Source organism: Metopolophium dirhodum, chromosome 6 (assembly GCF_019925205.1).
Source record: "Metopolophium dirhodum isolate CAU chromosome 6, ASM1992520v1, whole genome shotgun sequence".
NCBI lineage: Eukaryota > Metazoa > Arthropoda > Insecta > Hemiptera > Aphididae > Metopolophium > Metopolophium dirhodum.
In genome coordinates this window covers 38,892,688-38,909,757 of record NC_083565.1, presented here as the reverse complement: position 1 = coordinate 38,909,757, position 17,070 = coordinate 38,892,688, and the positions used below count along the sequence as shown (strand labels likewise).

Genomic DNA, 17,070 nt, shown 5'->3' with positions numbered 1-17,070 from the left:
GTCATAATAAACTAATTGGGTTTGAGGTAAGACATCTTTATATAAACCACTACCTGTCTTAGGATCAGGTGATGAAGTAAAATTAATCATATCTGTAGACATACGATCTGAAGGTGAAAAACTGCTTGCTGATTGATTAAAATCAAATGGATCATTTTCTTGTGTTATTTTTCTACGTTTAGCGTTTAATAAGCCAAAAGGACTAGAAGGTAAAGTATTGTTAAATGATTTTAAGTTAATTCGTGGAGTTGTATTCTCATTAATTTTATCTATTTCTTCATTAAACTGTTTTTCCTCCATTTTCATTCGATCATACAACGGTTTTACAACAGTCACCCATTTATGATACCTTGAGGTTCTAGGTTTTCCATCTGCTTTTAAATGGACTCCAGAAGTTTTCAAAATATTGTAATAAGATTCTATATCTTCTATAGTTGTTTTTTTTGATTCCTCCTCACATAATAAAGACCATAAACCTGGTGTGAATTTATAATATTTATTAAGCAGCAGTAATTTACCGTGACTAAAAGTTACAGAATGTTTTCCTATTTTATATGAATCACTATTTTAATCATAATGCATACCATAGGATTTATCATAACGTATTGATTTAGGACGGTTATTTAAAAAATTTTCAAATGGTGAATTTAATTTGTTATCATCATCATCTTCACTAGTGCATGAGGTTTCTGATTTATTTTCTAGTACAGTTGACTGTGTGTTACATATTTCATTTTGTTTTGCATGTGTACTCAATGGTTCAATTATTGGTTTAAATGCCTCACGGAAATAGTTTTCAGAATCTATAACACCACGTTTCATTTCCATTATTTTTCGTTTAATATTTTTTTTTGATGTTATTAAATTTTCCAATAAAACTTTTTGTTTGTTCATTGTAAATAATAAAAGTACTATACCTGTATCGTATGACTGTCGATAACACTATGTAGATAATAACTGTGTGACGGTATATTTATATAGGTATAAATATATAAAATTATTTTATTTTAATGAACGTATGAAACCCACATCTATACCTTCCTTCATTCATTTCCCGAGTTTTATCGATGACCATAAACCCATAATCACTATGATTCCAACATAAATGAGAAATTTTACGAAATTCTGAGAAATCCATATCTGTAGACGAATGATCGTTGAATATATGTCGTAAATTTGTATCATCTTGTTTAAGTATCATTAAGAAGTTTGCGTTATCTCTTACTAGCTGTTTTGATATTTTAGAATATGTCTGTGCTAAATAAAATACAGAGCTAGCACCTGAATGTCTGCCCATGCTAAAGTATTCTCTGATTACGGATTGTGGACCACATATCACATCATCAAAAATTATAGTTGAATTTTTTTTGGTTAAGTTTGGTTTTATAACCTTATCAGCGCTTGTAAATATGAAAAAATTAGCACCTTTTATATCATCTATTATTTTTTTCAGTAAGACATATTTTTCCTGATTAGAGGTTTTCGAGTATAAATAAATATTTTCAAATCTTAACCCGTTTGCATGTGTGATCAGATTATACATTATATTTGTTTTTCCTGAGCCACTGGGACCAACTAGTATAGCACGTATAGTATCGGGTAATAACGAACCATGTCTTGATGGTTTTTTTACTACCTGAACATCTACATTTATTACATCTAATTTATCTTTCTGTTCAATCAAATTCATATTATTTTCGTATAAATACTCTAGATTTTTTAAATTTATAACCAGTTATAGATGGCGTGTTCAACTCGTAAGTACAATTCAAACAAGACTGGTAAAGGATTTGTAAACTCCCTTATAAATAGTCTCCCGTTCGAAGCCCATATTTCAGGATATCAGTATTGTGGTCCTGGTACAAAATTAAAAAAGAGACTAGATCGTGGTGATAAAGGAATAAACCCATTGGATGCTGCTTGTCGTGACCACGATATTGTGTATGCAACAAGTAAAAATTTAGACGATAGACATAAAGCTGATAAAGTGTTAGAAAATCGAGCTTGGGAAAGATTTAAAGCAAAAGATACACCTAGAGAAGAGAAATTAGTTGCGTACGCAGTAACAAACGCAACGAAAGCTAAAAGAAAAATAGGTATGGGTTGCAAACGGAAACGTGCTATAAAAACAAATTGTATACTAGCAGCGAAAAAAAAAAGAATCTCAAAAAAAAAGAATGGTGGTAAAAGGTTGATTTTAGTACCGAGACAATCAGGAGGTGCAATTCCCTTAATACCTATATTTGCAGGATTGTCAGCACTTGGTAGTTTGATGTCTGGAGGTGCTAGTGTGTATAATGCGGTTCAAAATTCAAAAAGAAAAAAAGGCAGTGGTTTGAAATCAAACAAGAATAGGTTAAGGAAAAAAAACTGATGATCACGCTACCTGATAGACCGCTTTCGTCTCAAGATATTATAAAATATATCGGAAAGTTGAAAATCAATCATTTCCGTAGTGTCTTTTCACGTGATAACTTACCTAAAAAACCACATACGATTGAATGTGGTATATTAAACTTGGATACATCTTCAGGCGACGGAAGCCATTGGGTAGCGTTTTATAAAAATAAGGACAAAGTTGTATATTTTGATAGCTTTGGTGATTTACCACCACCAATTGAATTACAACATTATTTCAGACAGTTCAAAATAGTATACAACTATTCCAACTATCAAGACTTCAATACATTTAACTGTGGTCATTTATGTCTTGAATTCTTGCAATGCATGAATCTATTACATTAAATCTGACTGGAAATTCAACTGTATTGTCGGCAAATTATTTTCCATCTCTAAACGTTTACGAGGATTCAGAAATAGCTTTGTTATCTTTGCAAACGTACAATTCATTTCCAAATATTATAAATCCAACTAATAACCGGCTGAGAATAAAATCAATTCCTCCAGATAGAATAGCAAAAATTCAATTTTTTGTACCAGTCGAATGCCGTGACATAGAAGATATTAACAAATATATGGTAGAAGAGTTATCTCAAGTTAATAAAGTCTACGGAACAAAGCTGACATTCAGTGTACGTATTGATCCTGTCGATTTTAGAACGTATATAAAATGTAATGGAATACTAAACTTTGAGCATCCGTATAGTATAGCACCTGTTTTTGGGTATAGAAAGAAAGTTTGTGGACCGTTTCATGAAGAACATCGATCGGATAAAGCTGCAAATTTAAACACAATTAATTCTATAAAAGTAATGTGTAATATAGCACATGGGTCATTCAACAACCAACTTCAAAGACATTCGATATATGAGTTTTTCCCAAGTGGGAGAAGAGGAACAAAGGTTGTTCAATCTCCGGTAAACCTTATATATTACAGATTAAACAAAACAGATATTAATTCAATTACTGTTCAGTTAGTTGACCAAAACAATAATCCAATTGACAATTTTAACGAAACGTTAACAGTTGTTCTGCATATTAAACGTCACGGATCTCATCATTAAATTTATATCTTAGATTTTGTAATGTATGAGTCAGTTACTTTAAGTTTAACTGGGAATGCTACCATATTATCTGTAAATTATTTTCCGCCTATAAACCTTTACGAGGACTCAGAAATAGCTTTGTTATGTTTACAGTCATTTAATTCGTTTCCAAATATTAATGATAATAATAATACATTTTCTATACAAGTAGCTGAGAATGAAAACAATAATGATCCTATGATATGTTTTATTACATTGGAAGAGGGTTGTTATGAAATTAAAGATATTAAGCAACGAGTTAAGAAGCAAATAGATGACTATAATAGTAAAAACTTAACCAATTTAACATTCGACATTACAGTTGATCCTAACGATTTCAGATCGTATATAAAATGTAATGGGATACTACACTTTGAGTATCCGTATAGTATAGCACCTGTATTCGGTTTTGAAAAACGAGTATATAAGCCACACAATGAAATTCTTCGATCGGAAAAAGCTGTAAATTTAAACACAATTAATTCTATAAAAGTAATGTGTAATATAGCTCAAGGATCATTCAACAACCATCTTCAGAGTCATTCGATTTATGAGTTTTTCCCAAGTGAAAGGACAGGGTTGAAAGTAATTCAGTCACCACCAAATTTAATATATTACAAATTGAATAAAACAAATATTGATTCGATAACCGTTCAGTTAGTTGATCAAGATCATAATCCGATTAATAATTTTGGTGAGGCATTGACAATTGTGTTACATATTAAACGTTACGGATCTTGAGATGGGTTTAAAATTCAATATAAACCCACTACTTCGGATCAGTACAACTAGTCATAAGACTAAAGTGCTACCAGCAACATCAAATCAAATAAAAAAATTGACGGTGAAGAATAAAAAAATTTTACAAGCTTTGGGTTATCAATTAAAGCAGAATGCCTGAAAGTGATATTTTGGATATAACTTCACAGTACGAAACGGATTCTAAAATTACAAAAATTGAATATCATTCATACGCACCGTATACAACATCATTTAATAATAATGATGAAATACGTATATCGATCCAGCAAACGGATGTCTATCCATATCTACACGAAAGCTTTATTTTTTTGGAAGGAATAATTACTGATGCTACCAAAGTGAAACTAACTAATAACGGTTACTCTTACCTTTTTGAGCAAATACGGTTGGAAATCAATGGGATAGAAGTAGATAGCACGCGTGTTCTTGGAATCACTAGCTCGTTGAAAGGTTACTTATCCGGTACGCCAGACAACTACAATTGCTATGAAAATGCTGGCTGGAATTTTAAAAACGCAACGCAATCAGAAAATGATAAAGGTGAATTTACCGCTTGTATTCCATTAAAATATTGGTTAGGATTGTTTGAAGACTATAAAAGAATATTAGTGAATTCTAGATTGGAATTAATATTGACGCGGCTACGACGGTGGTGGTAGGTGGTCCGCGGAGAGCCGGTCGTTGATGGAGTGGAGCGGGTGGCGTTCGCACTCGGATGTTTTAAATGAGCAACACAAAACTCGGATGACGGTACGAGGTCGTATTTATTTTACAATACAAGAAAAATAAATACAATAGAGAACACGGACGGCGGGTTCCACAATTCAGCGTATCGATCGGATCGCAATGGTGTTGTAACGTGTGTACTCACGACGTGGGTTATGATGCTAGTTGTAGGTCTACGACGGCCGGTACTCGTTCTACGCGACTCGCCTTCCCGTCCCACCTTGTGCCTTTGTGGCGTGGTGGGGGAGTTGGCGTTGTCGCGCTGTAGCCCGTAGTGGCGGTTGACGAAAAATGTAGACTGGTCGCTGCGGTACCTGTACTTTGTACTGGTGGCCGCTGCGTACCGTGTCATACTCCCCCGCCAAACCGTCACACGGGGTACACTTGTACCGGTGTCTGTGTGCTATTAGGGGAGGGGGTGGCTTGTACTACCTCTGGCTTTCGCTTGAGGTAGACTTGCCCGCGCCCGTGTGTGTTACTGGGGGTGTTTTGGGGACCCTACCGGAGTGTAGAACGAGTGAGTGTCGTCTAACTCCGGCATCCCCTCGAACGCCACCAGCCAATCTGCCTCGGTTATGTCCACCGTGGCCTCTGATTGGTCTGGTGACTCCTGGCTGGTGGGCTGTCCCGGCTCCTCGGACTTGCCGTCCTTGGATGCCGGTTTGTCCACCTCCATCGGTGTTGGGTTGGCCGGAGGCGTGCCGGCTGCTTCCGGGTCTGAGGTTGGCGCGGGTTGCTTGGCAAGCCGACGTTGTTGGCTTGCCTCGCTTTCCCTGGCTTTCCTCTTTTCCTTTAGCTGCTGGAATTTCCGGCGGTTCCGTGCCTGCTGCGCCTCCGTCCTCACCTTTCCCGTTGGGCCGGGGAGTACCCCCGTTTGCCTGGGTACCGGTGCCGGCTCCGCAGGTGTTACGGGGGCAGGTGTCGTTGCTGGGGGTGGTGGCCTTGTCAGGGACGGTGTGCGGCTGCCGGGTGTTGATGTTGATGGTGGTCGGTGTGGCCGCAACCTCCGCTGGATGTCCATCGTACGGTCCGCCCAGCCCCGGTTGTAGATGGCCGCCCGCACTGGATCCTGCAGGAGTTGGCGGGTAGTCATCCTCGCGACCTGGGCGGCTGTTCGCGGCTCATCCTGGCCACCGGATACCAGCCCCAGCCGTTGGATTAACTCGGCCACCTGCTGCCACTTCTCCTGCTGTTGGCCGGTCATGTTGTCTGTAAATGATTATTATTACAGACAATTGTTTATTTAATGTTGGCCTATCGGTGCCCGTTTTAAGCATGACACATGTATTTTCCGCGGTGGTTGTTGGTCGGTTTGGAAGACTCCTTTCCCGACCTGTTTCGCCAGTCTTACCGGTCCCCACCACTTTGGTGCGAAACCGGCGTGAAAATCTTTGTGTGCCTTAGATAAGTGGTGTGCTTTGTAGTAGACTACGTCGCCCTTGCCGAACTTCGCCGGTGTGCCGGTGTTCGTGCTTGGTTTTACCACTACCTTTTTGCCTAAAATACGTTTTTCCCGCTCTACCCTCTCTTCCTGTGTTTTTTTGATGTGTACCGGCGTCGCTTTAGACAGCGCCCAATCTCCGGGTCTCTTGCACTCTCTGCCGAGGACAAGGACCGCGGGTGGGTAGCATGTCTGTTCGTTGCACCTGTTCCGTATCGAAAATAGGATTGAGGGTAGTTTCGTGTCCCAAGATTTATGTTTGCCCGTTACTAGTTGTGCGCGTAACCCTTTTTTTAAATCTTGATTACGGCGTTCAACTGGGTTGGCCCTCGGGTGGTAGATTGGGGTCGTCCAACCCTGTGCCCCCCAGCGTTCTAGCGCGTTCATCATTTCGTTTGACACAAACTGTGGGCCGTTATCACTGAGACACACGCGGGGGTAACCGAAACGCGAAAAGAACTCGCGTTCTAACGTTTCGATTATTGTTTTAGAGGTTGCTGTTCCTAAGGGGTAAGCCTCGGTCCACCTACTAAAACAGTCGGTTGCTACCAGTATGTACGATTTTCCCTTACCAGAACGTGGGTATGGGCCCATGAGATCGACACTGATAACTTCCCATGGTTCACGGGGGGTTCTTGGTTGCATTGGGTCGTTTGGACGTGAGTTTAGTGGTTTCGTGCACGCACATACGTGGCACGCACCGACATATAACCTGACGTCGTTTTTTTGACCTTTCCAATAGTACCGTTGTCGAACCGCCCGGTACGTCTCTTTCCAACCCGGGTGGTTGGATAAGACGTGATCGTGACACCTCCAAATTGCATGTTGTGCTTTGGTTTTTGGTATCACGACGGGTGTGTGGGTGCCTACGTTTACGCGTAAGAGACCTTCGGAAAAAACGTATGTGTTCGTTCCCGATTTTGTGCTCCTAGTGTTCCGCGCTGGCCCGACCCACCTGTGACCGGCGACTACTTCGCGGATTGTGGCGTCTTCGGACTGCCATTTTTCGAGAGTCGTCGCGGTGAGTGGTGTGTCGTCACTAACGTGGTTATCGAACATGGAAAATATTCGGTCAGATTCGAGGTCAACACTGGTTGTCGGCGCTGTGGGCGCCCCTACCAATTTTTCCTCAAGTCGATCTTCGTCTACAGGTGTGCCCGGTGCCGGGTCACGAGATAACAAATCGGGTGCTTCGTTTTGTATTCCCGGGACGTGTACCGTACTAAAATCCAAATTAGCTAGTTGTAGTGACCAACGTGTTAATTTTGAATTTTTGTCTTTAGCCCTGTGTAACCATGTTAGTGCCGAGTTGTCGGTGAGGAGTTCGAAACGTCGGGTTTCTAGGTATGGACGGAATTTGTCTGTCGCCCAGATTATCGCTAGGCACTCGCGTTCGACCGCGGCGTACCTTGTTTGTGTTTCGCTAAACTTTTTGCTTGCGTAGGACACTATGCGTCTTTCCTCCGGTCTGTCACCCCGTTGGAAGAGTACCGCACCGGCTCCTATTTCGCTTGCATCTGTTTGCAGACAAAACGGTTTGCTATAATCGGGTGGCGACAATTTTGGTGATGTGACTAGCGCGTTTTTTATTGTTTCGAACGCGCGTTGTTCCACCTCTGTCCATTTCCACCGTACTCCCTGTTTTAATAAGTTAGTGAGAGGTGCTATGGTATCCGCGTAATTATCTACGAACTGGTTGTACCAGTTGCACACGCCCAAAAATTTACGTACGTCCCTAACCTTTTTGGGAACCGGAAAATTGTCAATGCATACCAATTTTTCCGGTTGTTTTTGTATGCCCTCCGAGTCTACGATGTGCCCTAAAAATGAAATTTCGCGTAGGCCAATTTTACATTTTTTTGTGTTGCACGTTAGTCCAAACCTCTTGAGCCGCTCGAGAACCTTGTCTAAGTGGGCCTGGTGTTCGTACTCGTCCCGTGAAAATACTACAATATCATCCAGGTAAACTTGTACGAAATCATCCTGGTACCCCCCTCATGACCTCGTTCATGAGTCTCACGAAAGTCATTGGACTATTCTTTAGACCGAAGGGGAGGACTCTGAACTGATATAGACCTCTACGTGTTCGGAATGCCGTATATTTTCGTGCATTTTCGTGTAGCGGCACTTGCCAGTACCCCGACTTCAGGTCAAAAATGCTGAATATTTTCGCGCCCCGCATTTGCCTAATCATTTTGTTGAGATCTGGCATAGGGTACGCGTCGGATTCCGTAACGTCGTTAAGCCTCCTGTAGTCGACACAGAGACGAAAAGTTCCGTCTTTTTTCTTTGCCATTACTACTGGTGCGGCCCATGGTGAGGTGCTTGGTTCTACGAGCCCCTGGAGTTCCATATCGCGTACCATATCGTCGATAGCAGTTTGTTTCTGCTGCGGATATGGGTATGGTTTGAGCGCGATTGGGGACGGGTCTTTTAGCAGAATTTCGTGTTCAATTAATTTGGTACGTCCTACTTTTTCGCTGAATACTACCGCGTATTTATTTAAAATCTTGGTTAGTTTCGCGCGTGTTTCGGGGTCGTTTCCGAATTCTAATTGTGACAGGTCGGGACGAGTGGCGGGTGGTTGAGATTTCCCTTTCCAACATGTCGACGTACGAATTTGCTTACCCATGTGAATTGTGCACGCGGCGTAATCCCAAGAGACTTCGTTGTTAACAAGAAAGTCGTGTCCTAGTAACGCGTCGCAATACAAATTGTCTAGGATGGTCGCTTCGAATTTTATATCGAGTGTACCTATCCTAGCTTCGAATGTGGAGGTGCCACTGGTTGTTGCAGTGCGACCGTCCGCCATCCGGACTGTGTTTGTTGGTCCGTGGGTGGGTGTTTTGCCGTATTTACGGGCTACTGTCGGGTTTACGTATGATTTTTGTGCCTGCGAATCTAATAGGGCTGTTACGAAGCCTGACGGAAATTCGAGTTCGACCGCGGGGGTCGGAATTTTGTCTTGGCATGTTCGCGTACCGTTATTAGTCGTATTGCAATTGGTCGAGCGGGACAACTGGTTCTGAACCGCGATGGAGACTGTCTGGTCGGTGGTGTTAACCGCCATGACCATACTGTCAACATCGGTTGCCTCGTTGCTCGCCTGTTGCCTTACGTGCGCAGACTGACCTAATGCGGGGATAAGCGCGGTGTGTGTGCTTGTGTCCCCGTCACCTGTGTGGGTGAACACCCGTGTCTCTGTTGCCTTTGTCCCTACACCTGTGGCTGCCCCATAAGCCGGTTGTTGTTGAACACACGTGTCACCGGTGAGGTGAGTGTGTTCAATGGTGGGGTGGTGTAGGTTGGGGGTCTGTGAACGGGTGCCGAGTGGTGATTGGACGGAAAAAATGTTCGTAGTTGGTTGTTCTGTGTGTTGAATTACCGAACTACGCGCTTTTCGATTACGCTTATTTTTTCCGTGTGTACTACCGAGAGTGGGTGGTGATGAGTGGGGGGGGTGGTGATGAGTCGATGAGGGGGACTAGTCCTCGTCGACTCCCCCGCCGTTTCCCGACGTGGTCGGTCTGTTTGGACACTTACTGTTCCAATGGAGTTCCCCACAATATCTGCACGGCCCCGGTGGTGTATTATCAGTTGCTTTCGCAAAAAATTTTTTTTTGACCGGGGGGGCTGTTTGTGGGGTTTCCACCCCTTTTTTAGTTTTAGGGGCCCATTGTTGTGGGGGCGGGTTGGTGTTGTCCGTTACCGGGTCCAAAACGCCTGCGATGCGTCGCAGCTCGCTGAACGTCAATGGCCGGTGTAGACGTATGTGTGTACGGAAAGTGTCACGCGTTAGTCCGGCGATAATACCTACCAACTCCGATTCGGATAGGCCGGTATTTACGCGGCGCGCGAGCTGGTTTTTAATCAGCACAAATTCCGTTAACGACTGTCTGGGCGTTTGACGTGTTGACACGATGTCGGCGCGCAATCGAGACTGAATTTCGGCGTTATTGAAATTTTCATAAAATTCCTCCCTAAATTCTGTCCAGGATAGGTCGAGTGCCCTGATAGAATTGTACCATGTACTCGCCGTTCCTTTTAATTGCGGCTCGACCGCCCTGCACCAACCCGATGGGTGTATACGCGCTTGCGTCAAAATCGACTCGGTATTGTCTATAAACCGTACGGGGTCCTCGGCCCTAGTTCCTGTGAACTCGGGTAACGAGGCTCTTGCTGTACGCAAGTCCTCGTACGGTATTAGTACCGAACGTTCCTGTACGCGTGCTTCATATGACGCGTGTTGTGACGCGTGTGTGGTGTGACCCGTATAGTCGTGTTGACCGTCGCGCGTGAGGAACGGTCGGTTGTTCGTGGCGGCAGTGTGGCTGGCGCTCGGCTGAGCGCCGCCTTCGTTGCGCTCATACGACCTACCCGACTGGTAACTATCGTGTGTGCGAGTTGTTATGTGTACGGGTGACGGGTGGTTGGTGTACCGCGGGACTGCAAAGTCGTGTGGCTGCTGCGTGGCGGTCGTGCGCGATTCCGTAAAGAACCGCGTCATGCTTGCCTCGAGCGCCATTAGGCGTGCCTCGAACGACGTTGTGTCGTTCGTTTGTGGCAACGCCAGTTTTAACTTTTGCAGTTGTTCCGCTGCGGTTTTGAAAATGTCGGTATCTAATGGGTGTGCGGACTGGCCCTGTTGCATGGTCAGCTGGTTGTCGCAGTCCTCTGGCCGATCGTCCGTTGGTCCTTGACTTGCCGTATGGCTTGTCGAGATACCCCTAGCCGATGGTTCGAAAATCTGACTGACGTCCGTGCTTAGCAGCGTTGATCGAACGTGTGGTTGTTGTCCAGTACCGTCCCCTAATCCTGTGATTGGGGCCTGCACTGGTTCAAACCTCACGTTCTCGGGAACTAGTCCGATTTCCCTAAGGTGCTCCTCTAGCCTGACATACACATCCGACTTCGACCCGGACACACTGAGTCCGCGGGCCGAGCACTCGCTACGCAGCTCCACCGACGATAACTGTTGTAACGTTTTACCAGTCATTATGTATGATTTAATTACAAATGCTGTCGTTAAGCAGTTGGTCGGTGAGGTAGCTTGTGTTTGGTGTGTGTACGTGGTTTAGAGACTTTTTTTTTTTTTTTTTTTTGACGTAAATTTTGTGCGCTGTTTACGGAAGTTTATCAGCGATTACGTTTGTAGGTCAGCTGTTGACGGTGCCGCCGTTGCGTTCCCAGAATAGCAGAACTGGGTCGACGTACTCGGCGGCGGCAGTTGACGGCTGCAGCGGCTGAAACCGGTTTTGGCCTGCGCGCTGTGCTGTTATCGACGGTAATGTCGCGGGACGAAAGGTAGGCGTTGCGGAGGGGTGGCGGTTGTTATATAACTACTTCCCAATCCGTATCACGGTTATGCACGGCTGCGCGGGATTCCCTGTTACGTGCTAGAAATAATTCTTACGTAATGTTCACTGGGAATCCTAGCTAACCGGCAAACACACTCCTGGCTAAACGTCTTAATATTAACTTAATATAAGCAATCTACCGAGGTATGTGTCAGCGTGAAAAAACTCTTACCTTTACGCTGTCTTGAGGCGATGATTCCTCTGCGGGGAGCCAATTTGACGCGGCTACGACGGTGGTGGTAGGTGGTCCGCGGAGAGCCGGTCGTTGATGGAGTGGAGCGGGTGGCGTTCGCACTCGGATGTTTTAAATGAGCAACACAAAACTCGGATGACGGTACGAGGTCGTATTTATTTTACAGTACAAGAAAAATAAATACAATAGAGAACACGGACGGCGGGTTCCACAATTCAGCGTATCGATCGGATCGCAATGGTGTTGTAACGTGTGTACTCACGACGTGGGTTATGATGCTAGTTGTAGGTCTACGACGGCCGGTACTCGTTCTACGCGACTCGCCTTCCCGTCCCACCTTGTGCCTTTGTGGCGTGGTGGGGGAGTTGGCGTTGTCGCGCTGTAGCCCGTAGTGGCGGTTGACGAAAAATGTAGACTGGTCGCTGCGGTACCTGTACTTTGTACTGGTGGCCGCTGCGTACCGTGTCAATATTAACCCGAAGTCATAGTGATTTAAATGCTTTACAAGTTAAAAGTGGTGCAACTGCCACTGAAGGTAAAGTCACCTTAAATAAAATAGTCTGGAAGGTCCCACATATAACGGTCGATGATGAAGAAAGGTTGAAATTATTGAAACTTATAGAAAAAGAAAAAAGTTTGTTTATCCCTTTTAGATCTTTTGAAACTTTTGAATATCCTGAACTCGGGACCACTAAAAAAGTTGTGTGGAATTTGAAAACTGCTTCAAAATTAGAAAAACCACGATTCATCGTAATTGGATTACAGAAAGGACGCAAAAATGTGTTATCAAAAGATTGTAGTATATTCGATCATTGTAATCTAACAAACGTTAAAGTATTTCTGAACTCAATAGCTTATCCATACGATAATTTGAATTTAGATTTTTCGAAAAATAATTTCACTTTATTGTATAATATGTATACATCGTTTCAAGAATCGTACTATGAAAAAAGTATTCGTAACCCGATATTGAGTCCTTCTACTTTTGTAGCAAACGCACCAATTATAGTTATCGATACTTCAAAACAGAACGATTCAACCACAGCCTCAGCAGTGGATGTTCAATTGGAAATCGAAGCTTCAGATTCGCTTACAGGTGTAACTGCTTATTGTTTATTAATTCATGATTCGTATTGTAGAATATGTACCTTTTACTAGAGAAGTAAGAAAACTTGTGTAAATATATTTTAGAATTAATTTACAATAATAAAAAATCTGTTATTACATAACTTGTGTTCTGTATTTTAAATAATTATTCCATTTTAGTAATAAAGTTTGTTGAGAAAAAAACCATTTAGCATGTACACTGTAAATATTTGGACAAAACTGACTTTGAGTGTGCAAACTCTTCATAATTTTTACACGGTAAAATTATTGTGTCCAAGGGGGACATCCTCCCTTGAACGGTGTGAAATTACCGTGTAAAAAGTGTACAAATTCTTCATAATTTTTACACGGTAAAATTATTGTGTCCAAGGGGGACATCCTCGCTTGAACGGTGTGAAATTACCGTGGTGACACAAAAAGTAGACTGTGAACATACAAATGTATACTACTTACAGTAAGATAAATAATAAGTTATCATCTTAATACTTTTATCTAATATTCTAAGGTGATCAATTATAGCATGAATTTATTTTTTTATTTTTTTTTAAGAGTTCATCTTACAGAGAAATCTTAGAAGAGAAATTGCGGGCGGAAGATTATGATGAAGAAATCTTCAACACAATTACTTTCAGACAGGGAGATGGTTTGGCTACCATTAAAAGTTTATTTAATCCGGAAGAGATTGGGACCGACTACTGGACAATAACACACTACAAGTGTAAAAACATTAAAAATGTTCCTCAAAAGGAGAGGTAAATACTATACTTTTGTTTACTTTTTACTTATAATGAAAAAAAAAAAAATAATAATCTACTTCTATTCACTGTTCAGCTGATTGAATAATTAATTTATGTTGCAGGTGGCGTCACTCTGAGGCAACTGTCAAGATAACGACTTCTGATAAGTCAAAAGACCAGGCAGTGAATAACAGTTTGAATGAGACCATGCAGGTCATCTTTGACGTAATATTGAAAGACCCTGAACGTCGGACTATAAGAAGTAAATTAGCTGCATGATAATTGGTGTAATATAAAATAATTTTTATCTAAATAAATAAACAATATATAAATATAAAAATAATTTGTATTTAATAAATAAACAATATATAAATATAAATGAATTTGTATTATATCATACTATTAAGTCCTGTAAAATCATGTCAGACATTGCGTTAAAATGAAATTGTAATATTTCATACAAAAATGAAGTGTCATCGTTTTGTAGATGAGAATAATAATTAAAATCATAGTTTTGAATATACTGGTTTGTGAATTCGTTCCTCTGACAGCTGATGGGTAAACCTCGGACATCGTTTTTAATCAGTTCGTAAGCTGCATCGAATGTTGCTTGAAAACTGTGTAAACGTTTCTGTTTTTCTGCGATATAAAGGTCTACACAATGCTGAAGTTGTTTAAGTCTACAGAAATCTATATGCGAGAGTGTAATATAATCATCATTTATATGTAAGGTTATTGAACTTTGCTTCACATTGATTGAATATGTGAAGTTCTCAGTGATTCTTACACGTCTACACCTGGTATGTAAGTTGTTAGTAATTGAAATGTAATTAGATTCAGACATGAGCGTACACCATTGTTCTAAATTTAATGTAATAATTTTTTTCGTTAACTTGCATTCTAATAACACAATAATCGAAATTTGCTTGGTGATTAATAGTCCGACTGTAACACTCTTCTTACCAAATGGACGTATGTCAAATACTGATTTTGACACAATTACCGGTAGACCCATAACGAATTAAAGTTATTTTATGGTTCTTTTCTTTTTAATAATTAAAAAACCTTTCAAACTATAAACGTAATTATTATTTTTTTAAATTTTATATAATATAACCGATGAAGGATATACTTTGAACTGAAAGCATTTTTACTTTGTGAGCGTATTATATACTAAACCTGATAGATAAAAATAAAAAAAAAAAAAAAAAAATGTGAACGTATAGCATAGTCGACTACTGCATGCAGTGGAGGGAGAATTATATATACTTACCTGTTACCTGAAAACATTTAAATTATCACTACACGCACTAACCCACTAGGCTATACGTTCACGAGATATTACATCAAATAATAACACATATTAGTTGTTTTAAAAAAAAATCAGGATTTATTTTTATTTTTATTTACTATAACATAATATAATAAAAAAATGGTTAACAAACGGTGTCATATGACCCAGTTTCGCAATTACAAATATGTTCTGTCTTACAATATTTACTTAATATGTTTTGAACATACTGATTACCCTTCATTAGTAACACATATAAACATCTTGGGCTGAATCTACAATGTTCAATCCATGGATCGTCCAGCCTTTCCCAATTATGAAGAATAAGACCGCAACAAAATCATTCCACGACATCATCCACTCCTGAATATTTTAAGCCACATTCGGACAATGTATATTTATTTTGAGAAGTATTTGACGGGAATAATTTGAATGTTTTAAATCTTGATGAAAACGAAGAAAATTTTGGATGAACCACAGTCGGATTACTTCGTATACGATAAACTAAGGATTCAAAATCATTAGGGCATTTTTGAAAATTCATTTTTGAAAAAATTGAATAACTTATAAAACAATTTAATGAAACTTTTAGAAAATAAAGTAAAATGAGACACAACTTGACTAAACGATGGATCATTAATAACTGAATATAAAAAATGATCAACTTATAACTTTAAAGAATATACATTTTTGAAAAGAACAGACATTTATTAATTATATAAATTACAGTGCAACCAACATAAATAAATAAAAAAAAAAAAAAAAAATGCGAATATAGTAATTATTATTTCAGTTTTTTAGTTGTTGAGAAAAAAACCATTTAGCATGTACACTGTAAATATTTGGACAAAACTGACTTTGAGTGTGCAAACTCTTCATAATTTTTACACGGTAAAATTATTGTGTCCAAGTGGGACATCCTCCCTTGAACGGTGTGAAATTACCGTGTAAAAAGTGTACAAATTCTTCATAATTTTTACACGGTAAAATTATTGTGTCCAAGGGGGACATCCTCCCTTGAACGGTGTGAAATTACCGTGGTGACACAAAAAGTAGACTGTGAACATACAAATGTATACTACTTGTGTAGAAGATAATGTGATGCAATATTTTATAAACATTCACGACGATTTTTTGTAAAATGTTTGGTTTATATGCTAGCTTATACTTTTATTAAATAATACCCCTAGGACGTAACCATAACATATGTATGTAATTTGTATTTATTAGATTTACCGGATTCGTTATCTAATTTGTATTTACTTTTTTACGTTATCATGTTGTGTTTATTATGTAACATGCATTTTTTTCGTTTTTTTTTTTCATTATATTTGTGGTTTTGTATATTATTTTAGTACTTTTATTATTGGCATTTTAAAACCGGACTCGACAAGAAGAAGAATAGTAAAATGCACTGTTTCTCAGGTATAAGTAACTCCTATGAGCTGTAATATTTACTACGGTAACCATAGGTGGTCTTAGGATTTGGATTTTGAAAGGAATTTTTAACCTCGTACACATTTTAAACATAATAAATGAGCCTGTGTGCCTCTTGCAGGTAAATTATTGAACTAAAAGCAGGTTTTTAATAAATTTGGCCTATCGAATGTATCCTAAGTGAACCTATCGTTCTATAACTAATTTCAACTAGGTTAAGTAATATTAACGCAAGTAAAACAGAATCTAACTACAACTGTACCTATTTAGTATAACTTCGACCTGCAGCCACATCTTAATGTTGGTTGACAGCGCGTTAAACTTAGCACGCTAAGTACTACCTAGTCAGTAGTCGGCAGCTATTCGAGGATAAAAAATTAAATTAATTGATTTTACATTATTTTACTTTAAACACTATAATATAAAAACCAAAGTTTAACAATTTCAAACTTATTCAATTAAATATAAATAAAGTAATTTTATTCGATTAAACATTTACAAAGTGTATATTGTCATCAAAAATAAACCAGCTTC

At 40.0% G+C, this 17,070-nt stretch overlaps 3 protein-coding genes across 3 annotated transcripts in view; 2 read left to right on the top strand and 1 right to left on the bottom strand.

Moving 5' to 3' along the window:
• Window positions 1–2,723: 2,723 nt before the first annotated feature.
• Window positions 2,724–3,464, top strand: LOC132946236 (uncharacterized). The gene has a single exon (XM_061016118.1). The coding sequence runs from the start codon at window positions 2,724–2,726 to the stop codon at window positions 3,462–3,464; it is 741 nt and encodes a 246-aa protein (XP_060872101.1).
• A 1,597-nt stretch (window positions 3,465–5,061) lies between these two features.
• Window positions 5,062–12,135, bottom strand: LOC132947432 (proteoglycan 4-like). The gene is made up of 2 exons (XM_061017710.1): window positions 11,944–12,135; window positions 5,062–6,182 (listed from the first exon to the last, which is right to left on the bottom strand). Exon 2 carries the CDS (start codon window positions 6,175–6,177, stop codon window positions 5,449–5,451), a length of 729 nt encoding a protein of 242 aa, XP_060873693.1. The 5' UTR covers window positions 6,178–6,182; window positions 11,944–12,135; the 3' UTR covers window positions 5,062–5,448.
• Window positions 11,412–17,070, top strand: part of LOC132947809 (uncharacterized) — a 32,204-nt gene continuing 26,545 nt past the window's right edge. The window contains exons 1-3 of the mRNA XM_061018039.1: window positions 11,412–11,459; window positions 13,621–13,823; window positions 13,931–14,070. Of these exons, the coding sequence (XP_060874022.1) occupies window positions 11,412–11,459; window positions 13,621–13,823; window positions 13,931–14,070 (391 nt within the window). The remainder of the gene's footprint in view (window positions 11,460–13,620; window positions 13,824–13,930; window positions 14,071–17,070) is intronic.

Coding starts and splice junctions, on each gene's coding strand:
- LOC132946236 (XM_061016118.1), top strand. CDS start 2,724: ATGCATGAATCTATTACATTAAATCTGACTGGAAATTCAACTGTATTG.
- LOC132947432 (XM_061017710.1), bottom strand. CDS start 6,177: ATGACCGGCCAACAGCAGGAGAAGTGGCAGCAGGTGGCCGAGTTAATC.